General features: G+C 49.8%; 1 protein-coding gene across 7 annotated transcripts in view; it reads right to left on the bottom strand.

The window, feature by feature from the left end:
• The window catches only part of CSMD2 (CUB and Sushi multiple domains 2), a 276,129-nt gene that overhangs the window by 77,558 nt on the left and 183,247 nt on the right, over positions 1–15,324 (bottom strand). For all 7 annotated transcript variants that reach the window (XR_002432467.1, XR_002432468.1, XR_002432469.1 and 4 more), the window contains exons 24-30: positions 14,187–14,343; positions 13,640–13,831; positions 12,243–12,369; positions 7,300–7,502; positions 4,973–5,164; positions 2,597–2,735; positions 1,978–2,165 (exon numbers count right to left, since the gene is read on the bottom strand). Coding sequence is in view for 3 of the 7 variants with exons in the window: in XM_021375375.1 (XP_021231050.1) it covers positions 1,978–2,165; positions 2,597–2,735; positions 4,973–5,164; positions 7,300–7,502; positions 12,243–12,369; positions 13,640–13,831; positions 14,187–14,343 (1,198 nt within the window). In the remaining 4 variants the exon portion in view is untranslated. The remainder of the gene's footprint in view (positions 1–1,977; positions 2,166–2,596; positions 2,736–4,972; positions 5,165–7,299; positions 7,503–12,242; positions 12,370–13,639; positions 13,832–14,186; positions 14,344–15,324) is intronic.

Below are 15,324 nucleotides of genomic sequence, written 5' to 3'. Positions count from 1 at the left end.
TGGCCCCAGAGGACAACTTTCCCTAGAACAGCCATTGCCCCTGAAACAATTCCAGCCGAAGCGCCGAGGCTGCTTGAAATTCACCCCGCATGCCATAGCTGCAGGCTAGCCGTGCAGTCCCAGTCCCAGGGAAGATGCAGGATTTCAAGGAGGGGCTGACAGATGGCTGCTTTGTTTTTCCACCCGAATATCACCAGAAGAGGACTACAAAAAAAGCCCCTGGTAATTAACAGCACTTCACATACAGCTGACACAGGTCAGACAGGGCATGCAGGGAGGAAGGGGCAAAAGCCCATGGATGCTGCAGCAGCGACCACACACAGAGGGAAGCTGGCGGGGCAGTGTCTTTGAACTGTACTTGGGATTCCACGCTGGCAAGGAGCTGAGCTCGGTATTTGATTTTCTTTCACACATACTCCCCTCTGCTCTTCTTTTCTTCTTCCTTCAATTCCCCTAAGTTCTATTTTCTGCTGCTTATCGGACTTGAATCCTGGGCTCCTTTTAAAGTGTGGGGAAATTAATGAGCAAACCTAAAGCCTCATTCTTTTCTCCCAGCAGTTTGGCTTTTTGGGAAGCATGCAGGCACGATTAACGCTGTCGGAGTGTTTAGAAGAAAAAGGCATCACACAACAACCCTAATTTAATGAGATTTCATTTGTTAACTACTTTATAACTGCCCAAAAAGAAAAAGGAAGAGAGACCCAAGACTTAATTTTCAGTAAAATTGATTCTAATGATAGCAGAAAACTTTCAGTCTCCCTGATCTCATGCAGCACTGGTTGTCTTCGTCCTCTTATTCCACACCTTCACTGCAGGGAAACTCATCCGTTCCGCATGAATAATAGGAATTGTTATCCCACTATCATTTAACCTTCGGTCAGGTGAACTTAACAGCAGGAACCACTGACTGGAGGGGGCACTGGGAAAAGGAACTGCCTGAGCACCATGACAGCAGCAGCCCATCAGCTCTCCAGCACCAGCCATCACTGCTCCCAGCAAGACTCAGCAGCCTGCTTCACAGCATCCACCACGAACACAAAGCCACGCTTCATAGCAGCACGCATCCAGTACCTCTGAAGCCATCAGTGCTTTTCTTTCCCCACACTGCAAGCTCATGCATACAGGCCAGGGTAGACCTGAAGAACCGTTTCTTCGTAGCCCTGTTTTTTGCAGTTCTTAATTTTTTTTTTCTCTGTCTTGCATGATCCTGGCTCATCAGATCCACTTTTTCAGAGCGTATTTTTAACGACAGCTTGCAACAACTCTATTCTTCTGTCTACAAACAAGCAACAGGCTCTGCCAAAGCCTCCCTGTTGCTCGCCATCTCCCAGAGCAGCAGTGCCAGGTCTGCCAATCTCAGCCTGCTCCACCAACAGAGAGCTAACAGGATCCAGGGTAAACTCCAACCACTGCCCGTGTCTCCCACCATGAGAACTGATGACACCAAAAAGCTGGGGCTTGCTTCCTCCTCAAGCAAGCAAGAAGAAAAGCGAACGCTCCAGTAATACATACACCTGGGAACTGAATATTCTGTTCTTTTTACTAATTATTACCGAATTTTTATGTAAATGCTTTAGAATCTTGAACAAAGCAAAATGTACAGATTTCAGGAGAGCTCCACTGATTCCAGGAGAGCTGAGCATCGAGCTCCGTGATCCTCACCTCCACCTCCAGTCACCTCGTTGCTCTTTATGCCCTTGAATGACATATCAACGATTCAGATCAAGATCCCAGCTCAGGGTACGTAGGTCTGCATCTCCTTTTCTTGGACAAAGCTGCTAAGAATAAATCATAAACCCATGGCATTGTGTGGCATTCCTAACAATCACCCAATAGTTGGATCATTTCTGGTGCTCAAATCTGAAATTAAATGGCATATTCTGCTAAGGAGAGGACAGAGCTATTGAAGTTCGCTGTGGTAGAATCCCAAGTCCTTTGATGAGTTAGCTGGGCCAGGCACCCCTGGACAGCTCTTACCTGTGTATTCAATGACAAATCCAGTATTGCTGACGGATGCATCACTTCGGAAGGCGAGGAAGAGGCTGTTACTGCTGCTCTCTATCCTCTCAGGTAGCTGGGAGCCATAAAAGCTTCCAATCAGGGGGCTGAGCGAATCGGGCCCATCGTAAATGTGCAGGAAATCATAGCCAGGCTCCAAACTGAAGCTGCAAAGGGAAAAAAAAAGAAGAAAAGGGAAGGATGTACGAAGTGTCAACGTGCTGCAGCAGCCCCTTAGGAGAACAACAGACTGAGTCCTGGATGGGCTGCACAGCCACAATGCTGAGAGGCAGCTCCTGCCCGCAGCCAGCTCCCCAGCTAAGGACAGGACATCTCCACCTCCACTCTGCTCCTATGTAAGCGTCAAGGACTGGTGATACAGGCAAGTTTAGGGCTGGTGATGCCACAGGGGTGTCCTGTGCTGTACCAGTTCCATGGTTACGTTCTTCAAAAAAACACACGCATAGAGAAGAGGAGCAGCTACAGAAATAGCTTCGGGTTGCGTCCTCCAGGGAGATTCGGGCCCAGAGCCAGGCAGTGCCCCCCCAACAGCATCTCCTCCCCACCCCACAGAAGGGAACAGCTCCGGGGTACGCACATGTTAAACACCAGGGCAATGACATAATCCGGAGAGACGGTCAGCTTCCAGTCACACTCCTTCCCCGGCGGGTAGGGCTCTGGGTACTGCGGGGACAGGATCACTCCTGCTGGTCCCGTCAAGATCCCTCCACAGGGAGCTGAAGGCAATCAGGCACAGGGATGAGGCTTTGTCTCAGAGAACCGTTAGAAACAGCGGATGAGATGCAGGGAAGGAGGAAAAAGAGCGAGGTGGGTGGATATGGGGACAGAGAGGCAGTCTGCGAGGTCGTCAGATGTTCCGATACGTATTACGAGGCCCTAATGGAAATGAGGGCTCTGTTATCCCAGCAGTACGCAGAGGAAGAGCTATGGGTGCTGCTACAATCTCTGTAACCTAAATCAGCAACCAAAAGGAGGTGGAGCTACTTCATGCTCCTCTGTTGTAGTAGGCAACTCCTGATAGTGTCTGGCCTGTTGCTAAATAAGTAAAAACGCTGCCTGGGACTAATGATGTGCTCGCGTTTATTACGCTCACCAACACATTAAGTGCCAAGCTCATTGAGAAATCAATTATTACTTTTTCTTAAGGCTGAAATTGCCCGCATGTATTTCCGCAGTGGCAAATACTCACGATCGATTTATTCATCAGCCTTTTCTGCAGTTTCTGCATAAGGGTCGATGCCCTAAAATCCCCCCCGCTGCTCGGATCAATCCTCCCACGCCGGGGTGGGGTGAGCGCGCGTTACACGTGGGTGCTGGGCAACCAACAGCCTACAGCAAAGCACACAGCGGGTGGGAACTGACCCAGAGGGGGAAAAAACAGGGGGACGAGCATTGGAAGGCTCCTACATGAGGGAGCGTGTGTGTGTGTGTGTGTGCATCCTGCAGGCATTTGTGAACAGGGAAGGGGGAGGCTGAAGGTCGTGCCCAAAGAACTCGGAGGAACCACAAGGAAATGTTGTGTGTCTGTTCACCTTCACCTCAGCCTCCAGGGTGCCCTCCTCTGCCCGGTTATTGTTAGGGGAAAATTCAGAAGAAACTAAAATACACACTCGTTTTTGAAGAGCCCAGGGGAAATGACTGTTTAACACCCTCTAATTTCCTTTGAAAATCCCACCCGTGCTCTCCAAAGGATTTGGTCTGGAAACTCATTCAAGTCACAGCTATTTGGATCCAGACTTCAAATGCCCCAAATCTCAGGGGGTTATTTCAGTGGACGTTTTGGTTCAGCCCACATTGTTTAGGGACTGCAGAAGTTGTACAAAATAGATGTGAAAATGTATTTGAAATGCTAAGTACAGTCATCAAACCCAAGCCTTCAGTTAAACCCCATTTTCTCAATCAGCTCTAACCAGGCAGCCTGTTACACAGTTACAATAGAACTGGCATTATCTGACTACTGATTATTTCTCCAAATCCTTTGCAGTGAGGGGAGGGAAGGAGCTAGATGTTGCTTTCAGCTTTTTCACAGCCTATCACAGAGCTTAAGTCTAAAACAAGGCCGCCAGGGCTCTGCTCAAAAAGGACCCAACACAGAATCTCCACGTCAAACCGCCTGCATGAAACCACCTGTGAGAAATCCCACACCTCGAGTCAGGCACAGGCTGCAATGCACCTCTGAAAAGGACTGCGAGCTCCGAAAGAAAACTGAACAGGAGAGGGATGATGAGATGGGCATGACATGCAATGACACGAATCAGTTGTAGCTCCAGGAAGACCAGAAGGATTGGCCCCACCAGGCTGAATGGGTGCCACACCAGATCAGCAAGGCAGTCATTCAGAAATCAAGTCATCCTTAGGGAGCACAAATCCTTCGCGTGCTGTAGAAGCTTCCTAGCTGGCATTAAATCAGATGTTAGAAACACAATTAACTAATTCTCCTTTCTTGGGACAACACTGCACAAGAAGGAATGAAGTTACAGGGTAAATAATTTGTGGCTAAAACTGATGTTTATGGTTCCCATGTTCTTAGCATGACTGTTTTTCTGTGTTCTTGACGTACAAAAAAAACAGTTATGAGCCTTTTTTATCACTTTATGAGCTCAAAGAGAACATCAGATAGTTCTCTTTCGAATTTGTTATCTTCTCATGCAGAAATTATTTACCCGTGACCCCAATCTTCTCTACCAACCTGACTTTTAAAGAAGCCTTTAATTTCGACTTGTCAGGTTAAATATTATCACTTACACTGCAGTACGTCCTGCGAGCTTCCAGCATGAACTAGATTCTCATTGTCTCAGACACTCCAGGGACAAACCTGAGATGGCTGAGACATATGTACCTCGATGTACATCTCTTCAAACCAGGTGGGACTCGTCCCCTTCAGACAGGGACGTCTCGCAATGAAACAAGGCAGGGAAGCCAGTGCAATGGGAGGATGGATGCTGGCTCCTACCTGTGCAGGACGGAGGGTCCGGCTGCCAGAAGAATCTGTTCTCAATCTGCACACAGGTGATTTTGGCCTCCCCTTGCAGAGCATATCCTGGATTACACTGGAAGATGATGGAGTCTCCTGCCTCCTTGCTGTCACCACTCCGGCTCCCGTTCTGGGGAATCCCTGGGTCATTGCAGGAAGTGGCAGTGGAAACTGAAGAGTATTAGAAATGCAGATTTAATACAGGCTTGCAAATTTCCTCTTGGTTTACACCGTTCTTCATTGCAAAATGAAGAACCTTGCTTATTTCCAGACACTTCCAACATACTAGGAAAAAATCAAAGCTCCTTCCCTCTTTCCCTCTTTGTCCCAGTGCTTTCTCTGCAGTAGGAAGAAGCACCATTTCCAGTTGTGAAACCAAGACTAGTGGGGAAAGACCAGTGCATTTGCAGTTTGAGGAGACACTACACTACAGCTAAATCCCACGCCACCACCCCAACAAGGACAGGCTCCCTCCTATCTCCATCCAGACTCATTTGCAGAGGACAGTAAGGAAGAGAGGAGGGGAGATACACCAGAGATTCACGCTGCAGATGCCGGGCCCTGCAGCGCTGTCCTTAAGCAGGTACCCAGGCCATGGCTTCCTGCTCCATCCTTCCTCCTTCAGGATCTCTTGAAGTTGTCACACACACAAAATCTGGCTTTTACTTCGCACTGAACATCTGCCACTCCAGCTGGCAGAGGCTCTGGGGAACGGCCAAGTTCAAGAACACTACTCAGAGCGCAAGTTTGATGCGTAATTGTGCACATGCGTGCTTGCTTATTAAGCCCAGGCATCCACTGATCCTACATGGCATTTTTATAGAATTCTATGTATGACATACTGCAAAGTCAACTCAGCTGCTAGCACTTTTCACTTCCCCTGCGTGGGAGGGGAATTTCGCCTTTAGCCCCGTGAGCATCATGCCCGACCTTTCGGAAACACACGTGCCTTGCTGCCACGTCCCTGCAGGCTGCGAGCTGAGCCCTGCTGCTGTCCCAGCCCTTCCCGAGTGCCTTGGCAGCTGGAGTGGGCAACACAGCTCCATTTAACAGCAGGGAAAGTCCGGGAGTAACTCAAGTTGTGCAAGCTTATATAGATCACTGAAGATCACAAGATCCAAAACTGTCAACTTCTGAGCTTAGGGCTGGCTGCTTAGTCACACCTTGTGAACAAAGGCTTTGAGCAGAAGCATATAATAAAGACCAGCTCCGTATCAGGCAGCAGAGCAGAGCTTATTTCCTGCTATGTTGATACGAGCCCATTACACCTAGCTGGTTTACAGCAAGCTCTTCTTAAAAGAGCCAGAGGAAATCCCTCTCTCTCTTTCTGTGCAGCTGAAGATAAGGGAAGGCAGCAGCCCATCCTGGTCCTCCCTGGCAGACAGACACGAGCCTGGCATGGAGCGAGGAAGGCAGAGCTCTCCCTCTTCTGGAAACCTCATGGCTTCCCAGAAGGTCTTGCAGCAGTGCTAGCTCTCCTGGAGCTGCCCTGCTCTCCAGGCCACGCAGCACAGCCAGAACAGAAAGCAATGGGCAACAACCTGGGAGAGACACAATGAGCTCTGCTGCTTTGATGTGCTGGAGTCCCAGAAAAGTCGTATCGCCGTTCACCCAGCAGTTCATTCAGCTATTTCCTGCCATCTCCAAAATGGGCAAGTGCCTGGTTGGGTACCGAAAAAGTCAGTGAAGGCCTGGCAATCTGTTTGCATGTTGAAACGTATTACCCTAACGTAATTGGAATAAATGTGCTTGCAAAGCCAGGTCTTAGGTAATGACCAGCAGGACTCAGGCAATGACAGACTGCAGTTGTGTTACAGGCACTGCTGTTGCTTGCAATGACATCCATACAGCAAATAGAGCTTTTTGGGATCTGCATCTCGGGGGATCCAATTTGAGGGATTTTAAATAGACTTGGTTTTCAGAGGCCGCTGACCAACTGCTCTCAGAACACCCGGCAGAAGCTGCCTGTAATGCTGCTGTCTCTAAGGGACATGTTGGGGACGTGGTGGAAAATAGCTGTAATTCCTTCTGTGTGCTCCACAATGTGCTGCTCTACGCCTTGCTGCCAAGCTCACCACTGTGAAGGTGACAGTAGCAAAAGGGAGCACAGAATTTAACCACATTGCAAGGACAAAATATGAGTCTCTCTGTATGGGGAGACCCAAATTCACAAATGGCCGCAAGCTCCTGCTACTGCATTCAATGCCATGCCATTTGCTCACCAACAGAACTTGAAAGATGGATGCTGAAACCAGTTCCAGCAAAGACAAATTGGGACAACACCGAGGAAAGAACACAAAGCTTACCTGAAAACTGAATGGCGAAGCCCTGCTTGCTCGTGAAGAAATCAGTGTTGAACTGAAGGATGACAGAACTGAAAGTGCTGTGGACGTCGCTGGGCAGGCTGGAGCCACTCATCTCCTTCAGGAGGATCCCGTTCTCCACGGGACCGTCCCAGATCCTCAGCACGTCGTGGAACTCCTCGGTGTGGAAAACCATGAAATGGAGCCTGCGTGGCAGAAAGAGCAGGACCTCACCCAAACTGAGCTCTGCCTTCATTGCTGGGTGGGTTACAACGGTGCTTGTAGCAACCTCAGCTACCTCGGGGCCATTGGATAGGACACGTGCTCTCCTGCTGTCACTCACCTGGAAGTATCCCAGCCCTCCACCAGACTTTGTGTACGAACCCCAAGAGCTCCTCACAGCACACATCCCTGGCAAAACACATCCATCAACGGCCAACCACCGAGGCGTGGGTACCAGAGCTTTCTGAAAAGCTGTCCCCTTCCTGGTGCTCCCTAAGCCAACAAAACCACTGCTGTGTCCTCAAGCCCTCGAGCAGCAAGGTCGAGGTGCAAAAGCCAACCGTGGGCAGCTCCAGTTCATGGCTGCCTTCACAGTGGAAGCTGTTGCAGGCAGAGGGCTCAGTCAAGGACGTCCAGGGGACGAGCAGCAGCGAGGCACAGAGGCTGCGAACCGGAGGACGGAGGCTTTGCCCTTGGTTTTACAGAGCTCTATTACAGATAACCGCTGAAGTACTGAGAAACTTATTCCAAAAGGAAAATTAGCAGTAAATGTGCTCAGGTCCCTCCAGACAACTGATGGATTCTCACGCAATTCACACATTGGCCCTGTGTTGCACACAGCAACAACCTTGGCTGTCCTTTCGCTTTTTTGGTGTCCTACAAGGAGTAGCTTTTTGTCTACTGATAAAATGCATTGATTTTTGTTACCTGCTCTCAGATCAAGGAATTTGCTCCTGGCACCGAGCTAATCTTGTACACCAGGGGGAAAAAAAGGAAAGGAAAGGAAAATAACACCACTCTTTATTTAAATAGTGTCATGCTGGAAAAGAAACCCTCAGCAGGGCACGAGCTGCCCCAGGGGTTAATGATACAGGGCAGCAAAGGGTGCGTGCTGGGGAGTGGCAAACAGCAAGTGCAAATAGCATCCAAGCATCAGATACCGTTGTTGTTGCTCTTGTTGGAGCCAAGGGAGTTATCAGCTACAGGCTGCAGTACATCAGAGTTCAGCCCTGAGAAGTGGATTGTTTTTCATTGCCAAGTCGGGGCTGGGGGAAATACTGCCCTGCAGGGAGAGCAGGAGGACGGGGCAATGGGGTGTGCCATGGAAACGGGGCACTGAGAAACCCTGCGAGAACCAGCAGTCAGGGGCTGGGCTTAAAGCTCTGATGCCGCACAGAGCAAAACATGGATGTGTTTTATGGCTGCTTTCCCATTTATCTGGGGCAGACGTATGCAAGTAAGGTAGAATCAAAAAAAAAAAAAAAAAGAAGAAAAAGCCAAATACTGCAACGTACTCAGCAACAAAGCGACGTCCCCGGAATCTGACAGAAACCAAAAGAGCTGAATCATTAATCTACCTAGCAGAAACTTGCACAATGAGGGGGAAAAAAGGCAGACTCAAGGAAAACAAGAATGAAAATCAGGATGGATCCCAGCAGAGCTGCTGAGCACAGGAGCCCGTCCCGACGATGCTCTCAGGCCCTGACAACCAGGTGACACAGCGGTGGGGCACGGGCAGCCTGGCCCCAGCTCAGGAGTGCACTGCAGTAAGGACAGCGGCGTGCTCTGAAGCAATCCTCCTGCTCAACAGGCACGTCTGGAACCAAACAGCACCAGTTTTCTGTCAGCCTGACTCTATTCCCAGCAGGGCTTAATTTAAGACAAGGCAGAGCAACTGGTTTAGCAAACAAAGGAGAGGCAAACTCAATGACATGCAAAAAACTGCAGCTAAAAGCAAATGAGGTGTACACATTGCATAGATGTAAGCTACCCGACCGACCCGAGGCTTTCTGTGCTGGTGCGTCCCATCCAAGCCCCCCACCTGGCTCCATCCATGGGACGATGGCCCCTTCCATGGGGCAGTGCCCCCCAGTTCCCCCTAAGGCTGCGGGACCGTGGTGCTGACAGCAGCGTGCGGGGCTCCCCGCTGCTGCCCTCCAGCCACGGGGTTCCCAAACTGAAAAGCTGCTCCACATTACGTGCCCAGAAGTCTCCGTGGGTGAAAGCTGGAATGGGCAGATCTTTTTCTTCCGATTTCTCAATGAGACTGTGAAAAATGGAACCTGTCAATAGCGTTCATCAGACCAGGGCTGGCAGTACCAATGAACTCTCTAAGGACACTGAGATCCTTGCTGTGCAATACAACGCTGCCGCTTGTCGCTTCTCTCCGTGCACTCACTGCTCTCAGCCATGCAGCAGCACTTGCAGGCAGGTGCCATTCACTTTGCAGCACACCTTCCTGCTTCTCCCTCCTATTTCTCACCCCGGGATCTCACACTAAGCTGTGGCACTGTGGCTGCACTTGTGCAAACACAAGCATGGACACACATGTGCACAACTATCCGACCTCAAAGCACAGCCCTTTAACTCTCATGGCTGCAATGGACAGACTCCTTTCTCTCTCTCTCTCCTTCCTTCCCTTCTCCTCCTTCTGTGCAGATACAGCTTTATTCAAAAAAGCTGTGGTGATTAATTTTAATGTAGGTTATAAATGAGGGCTTTATACAATTGCATCATGCGTGAAGAGGATTATTTTTCCAATGGATTACCATAAAAATGAACTTGCTGAGAATGTGCTCTCAACTACCCAGAGATCGTCAGTTCTCCGGTGCTGCCAAATAAAGGAGCAGAAGAAGGGAGCTTTCATCTCTGGTGACAAAGGGAGGCCCACGAGGTGCACTGCTGCACGGGAGCCCGGCGTCACCGCGTCGCTTCCTTCCAGCCCCGGCCCCTTCCAAGTTCCATGAGCTGCAAACACGAACCCACAGCTCTGCTCCTGGGGCTGCTCGTACAGGGGACAGGATTGTGTTGGCTGAAGTGGTCTTTGGATGAGGCCACATCCTGCACTTCTGGGGGGAATAGAAGTGAGGGTTCATGCCTACGCTGTCCAACAGGAATCAGCAGAATCCTTTACAGGAGAACGGCAGAAAGAGGAGAATTCAACTGGAAGATGCCTGGGAAGGAATTAAGCTGGCTCTGCTCTTTCTCCTACGACCAATATCAGAAACCATCCTTTACTGAACCACACTGAGAGCACACCTAATGGAGGGCATTTCTGCACTGAAGAAAAACGAAAATACCGGACCAAATCTATCCCCACATCATCAATCGACAAAAGCACCACAGTGCTCAGCACAATTAGCAGCCTGTGCTGAAGAGCAGATGAGTGCTGATGCAGCAAGGGGTCTGTGGTGAAGGCAGAAGTGCAGTGGCAATGAATGAGCACAGAACAGCAGCAGGGCTCGGGTCAGTGCAGAACTGGGGCTCACACACCGGCTAACGCGTTGGCGGGATGCTGGGGAGATCCTGAGAGGAGAATTCCTGTTGAATGAGCCTTGTAATCTACCCTTCTCTCCCCCCTCCCAGTCCCATCAGCTCAGCACAAACTTCACCTGCCAACACACTTGTCTTCTGCTGAAAGTGGCTTTCGCTGGACTGACATCCATGGAAGAGCTGTACAGACGTGGCTTGGCAGGATGGGGGCAAGCCAGGAACAGCAGCAAGCAGCAGGGATCACAGATGAAGCATCACAGGGTGGAGAACTGCTTGGATTCTCCTGGTGACTGCACCGACTTTAAGAGCCAAATGTTCTCGGCACCATGCTTACTTAACCGCCAAATCCACATCACTTACAAACAAATTACATTTCAAACTGCCATTTTCCAACAGGAAAGTAAAAACAAAACGGTAACAGAAGTCAGAGGAGCAGGAGAAGAAAACAGTCTTGGGTCTCTGAACAGAGCAGATGTTCAGAAACCATCTTGAGCCTTTCCTTCGGGAGAATAACTGCACTGTATCTGTTCTCTTAATCATTAAACCCATCAAACAACAAAATGAGAAGATGAAAGCTAGGTGCTGGGCCTCATTTTTCCAGCTGTCCACCTGCATCTGGGGACCCCCGTGCCTGACCATTCATTCTCACAAATGTAACTCGACAGAGCTCATCCACTTTGGTGCTAACTTACTCTGGCAGCACAAACAGGAGATGAACCAGATCCCTAATTGCCTTCCATTATCCTTTTCTGGGACGCGATCTTCCAAGCAATTTTATATATACATGCTCATTTTAGGATTATGTCACTTGGACACGTGTTGGAATACGGTTGAGAAGTTTAGCCCTAATCTGGTGGAAAAAGTCTGTTTCTGCATACAGCCAATCAAGGAAAGGGGTGACGACCATTTACATTTTACTCTTAGATTTGTAAATACGTAAAAGCTCTTAGACTTTTTCATACAGCACGAACACAGGCAGCAACAGCAAACAGTCTGGCTTCAGCACCACACGGCATGATAGCTGCTAGAGGCACAGCCCAGACGGGGCTGAAAAGCTGAGGGGAAAGGGGAAGCAGTGATGCCACTTCTGTCCAAGCTGGCAAATGGACAAGGCAGCGCCTGATCCCTCCCGGGGGACTCTCGAAGTGACACTGCATTCTCTCGACTCGCTTTATGTAATTATTGATCTATCTCCGGAAAAATTAGCTGTACGTGGAAAGAAAAACAAGCTACAATAACCAGGACGAGACACAGATCGGATTTTCTGGGGCAAAGCCACTTGGGAATTTCAGCAACAGTGAAAGAATTTGGAAACCCAATGACACGAGGTTACTAAGCCTCCCTGCTAGCGCAGAGCTCGGGGTATGACAGCACAGAGTGAGCCATCGTGAGCCACTGCCTCACCCAAGGGGAGCTGCACGTCAAAACCAGCGTGCAGAGCTTCAACTCACCCGATGGTGCAGCCAGCTTCTGCCTCTATGGACCAAATGCAGTTCAGGTTATGATCATAGGGGGTGGGGTATCCGGGAGACAGAATCCGTCCTGACGACTCTCCTTTGATAGTACCCCCGCACTCAGCTGTAAGAAACACAATGGTTAGCGAGAGGATTCACTGAGTATCATGGTTCCCACCTGGCAACAGCACGAATCTCACCCTATCGATACAACAGAGAATTTCTTCCCATTTAAAGAGCCTCGCGGCCAAAGCTAAGGAGTTGCTGAATTGAGCTACGAGAGCGAGTCATCAGAACAACTGCGCTTCCTGAAACGCGGCGTGCTGTCAAAGCTCCTCTTCACCTTTTTGGCTCCGCAGTCAATAAAGGCAGAGCCTGCCAACATCCTGCTTCCCCCGATTCACGCGTGGGGCCAAAGAGCTCAGTTCTGCCTGCATCTGCAAAAAGCCTTAACGATTCATAAGCGTGATAAAATGGAGAAGCCAGCGTACGTACGGCTGCTCAATGAACCTCAACGTGAGGATTTCGAACGCGTTTTCATTATAAGTCCATTAAAATTCTCTAAGTTCCCACATGTTCATCAAGACACAATCATTCTCATGGATATCCAGAAAACAGGATGAAGGCTAACAGGACGGATAAATCATGGAGATTTGTCTTTTTCCCCTCTACAAGAGGAGCTGAAGCTCGGCAGAGCTGCAGCACAGAACTCCCAACTCGAGGGAGAACTCGGCGTGCCAATGTCTGAGCACTGCATGGAAGCAGCTGCTGGCCACGGAGAGCTCCGAGTCAGTAAGAACTTCACCGTGCCCTGGGAACCCTCATTAATCACACACATGTGGATACACGCACTCCATTTGGATACACAAAACTCAATAGCAGTTTTCTAGGCAATAAGAAATATCCTGGAGAGTTACAGGTAAAGGGGGCTCAGGACTTGGCGAGGAGAAGACCGAGGGAATTAAAATATCCGAAAAACTGGAATGAGATGTCATGTAGCTCTCAAGTAAACACGACTCTGAACTGTCAGACGCCAGGACACGCTGGTGTCTGCCATTTTCAGAAAGTGCCACTGCATTTAACATAATCAAGTGAAAGGACAAGGACTGCAAAAGCAGCAGTCTCCTTGCAGAGAAGCAGGAAACCTTGTCAGATCTGTGCTCGCAGCGGTGTTCCATGTTAATTCTGCCTGCAGAAGTTCTGCAGCTATCACCACTCTCGATCTGAAGATGCCTTACACAGGATCCTTATCGTTACCTTTTTGATGTAGACGGCTGCAATCACTACTAAAGATAACATCACGTGTATTAGCTACAGAGAAAGGAAGGGCATCCGGTGCAGTGCCCACGAGCAAAGAATGTGTTGGAGGACTTTTGGAAAGCAAGAGCTCTCACCCACACAGGTTGGCAGGGGCTGATCCCAGGCTCTCCGCTCCCCAGTCAGGCACACCAGCACCCTGCTGCCCCGCAGCGTGTAGCCGGGGTCACAGTTAAACGACACCGAGCTGCCAGCAAAGTGCCCCTCATCATGGACCTTGTAGCCAAACTGCGGGATGCCGGGGTCCTCGCATTTGATGAGTTCAAAACCTGGAGCGGGAGAAAGGGCGTCAGCTTTTCTCAGGCATTTAACAGTCAGAAGGCGTTAACACAAGATGGTATCAAATACGTTCCTCCTAGGAAAACGCTCCGATGGAAAAAAAGAAAACGCCCTATGCAGAATTCTGTTTGTTGATTAAGATTTGAGCGAGATCCCAGAGATCTGCTATCTCAGCTGCAGCTGCACCACACAGAAGCACAGAAGGGCTCGTGGGCAGAGCTCCTCTCTCCCACTCTGATTCCACTTCCGACACCAAGAACTTTTACGGAAGGCCAGTTTCCTCCTCTCGTGCACCTGTAATGCACAGCCACACAATTATACCTCGGATACGGGCCTAAGACTTACTGGAAAACTGCAGCTCAAAGCCTTTGCTGGTGTTCTCGCTGTTGGTGACGAACTCGAGCCACATGCTGCTGGAAGTGCTGTTGATGCTGGTGCCGAGCATTTCCGAGCGGCTGAAGGAACCCAGCAGGCGAGCAGAGCTATTGCTGCCATCGTAGACCTGCGAGGAACGAGAAACGCAGCCTGGAAAACACCTTTTATTGGCCACTTCAGGGGTCAAACCCTCCACGAGTGCACGCAGGGACAGCTCATCCGAAGCCAGAGAAATGCCAGCAGTGCAGTGCCTGGTGTGGGGGGGGCTTTGTGATGCTGCCTGTCCATGGGGCAGACCCCCACCCCCAAAGCTCAGCTCCTGCCGCACTCGGGGCCGTGTGTTCTGAACCGAGCTCTTTCCAAAAGTGCAGCACAACTACTGGGAAAGCTTTTTCTTCCCGGCGTGACTCACGGATGTGTCTTGACCTCAGTGTTATTTAAAAGGACAGAAATGGATTTTTTTTTTTTTTCCCCCCTTCTGGATACGAAGACCTTTTCAGGAGGATAAAGAGCAGCTTCTCACTAAGAGAGATTGATAGCAATTTTCCTTGGGAGAAGAAGAGAAGTTGATGACAAACATGTTGAGAGAAAATGATTTCCCTCACAAGTACATCCTTTGTATTAGCTGCAAATCTCTCTTTCTATCACTCTGTGAATTGAACACACGTGGATTACACCCATCTCACGGTGCAGGACGGCACTTAAACAAGGACAGAGGCGTTCTCTGGGTTTAGTGCAGCAGAACACATCTTGTAATGTTAATACCTCCTACCAAACCATTTCTCTGTGGTTAACAGAAACACAACAATAACGCTGAAACCCTCACCCTCCCTCAGCTTGGCTGAAGCACAAGGCACGCTCGCTGCCCCAGCCTGCTGTGAGCACGAGGTTCAGAGGTGCCCATTCCCTGCAATTACAAAACACCTCCAAGTGCAGCCAACCAACGCGCAGCAGTGGCACGCCGACCAGCGTCCCTGGGCTAGAAGATGTTGGTTCACAGCTGTATCACAGCTTCTCCTCTTGCTCTAGCACTAGAAGGGATGCCCACAGACAACATTCCATTACCAGCCTGAAGATCACTCTGGTCCATGGGACTCGTGCTGCTGTC

Source organism: Numida meleagris, chromosome 22 (genome assembly GCF_002078875.1).
Source record: "Numida meleagris isolate 19003 breed g44 Domestic line chromosome 22, NumMel1.0, whole genome shotgun sequence".
NCBI classification, from domain to species: Eukaryota; Metazoa; Chordata; class Aves; order Galliformes; family Numididae; genus Numida; species Numida meleagris.
This window is presented reverse-complemented; position numbering and strand designations above follow the sequence as displayed.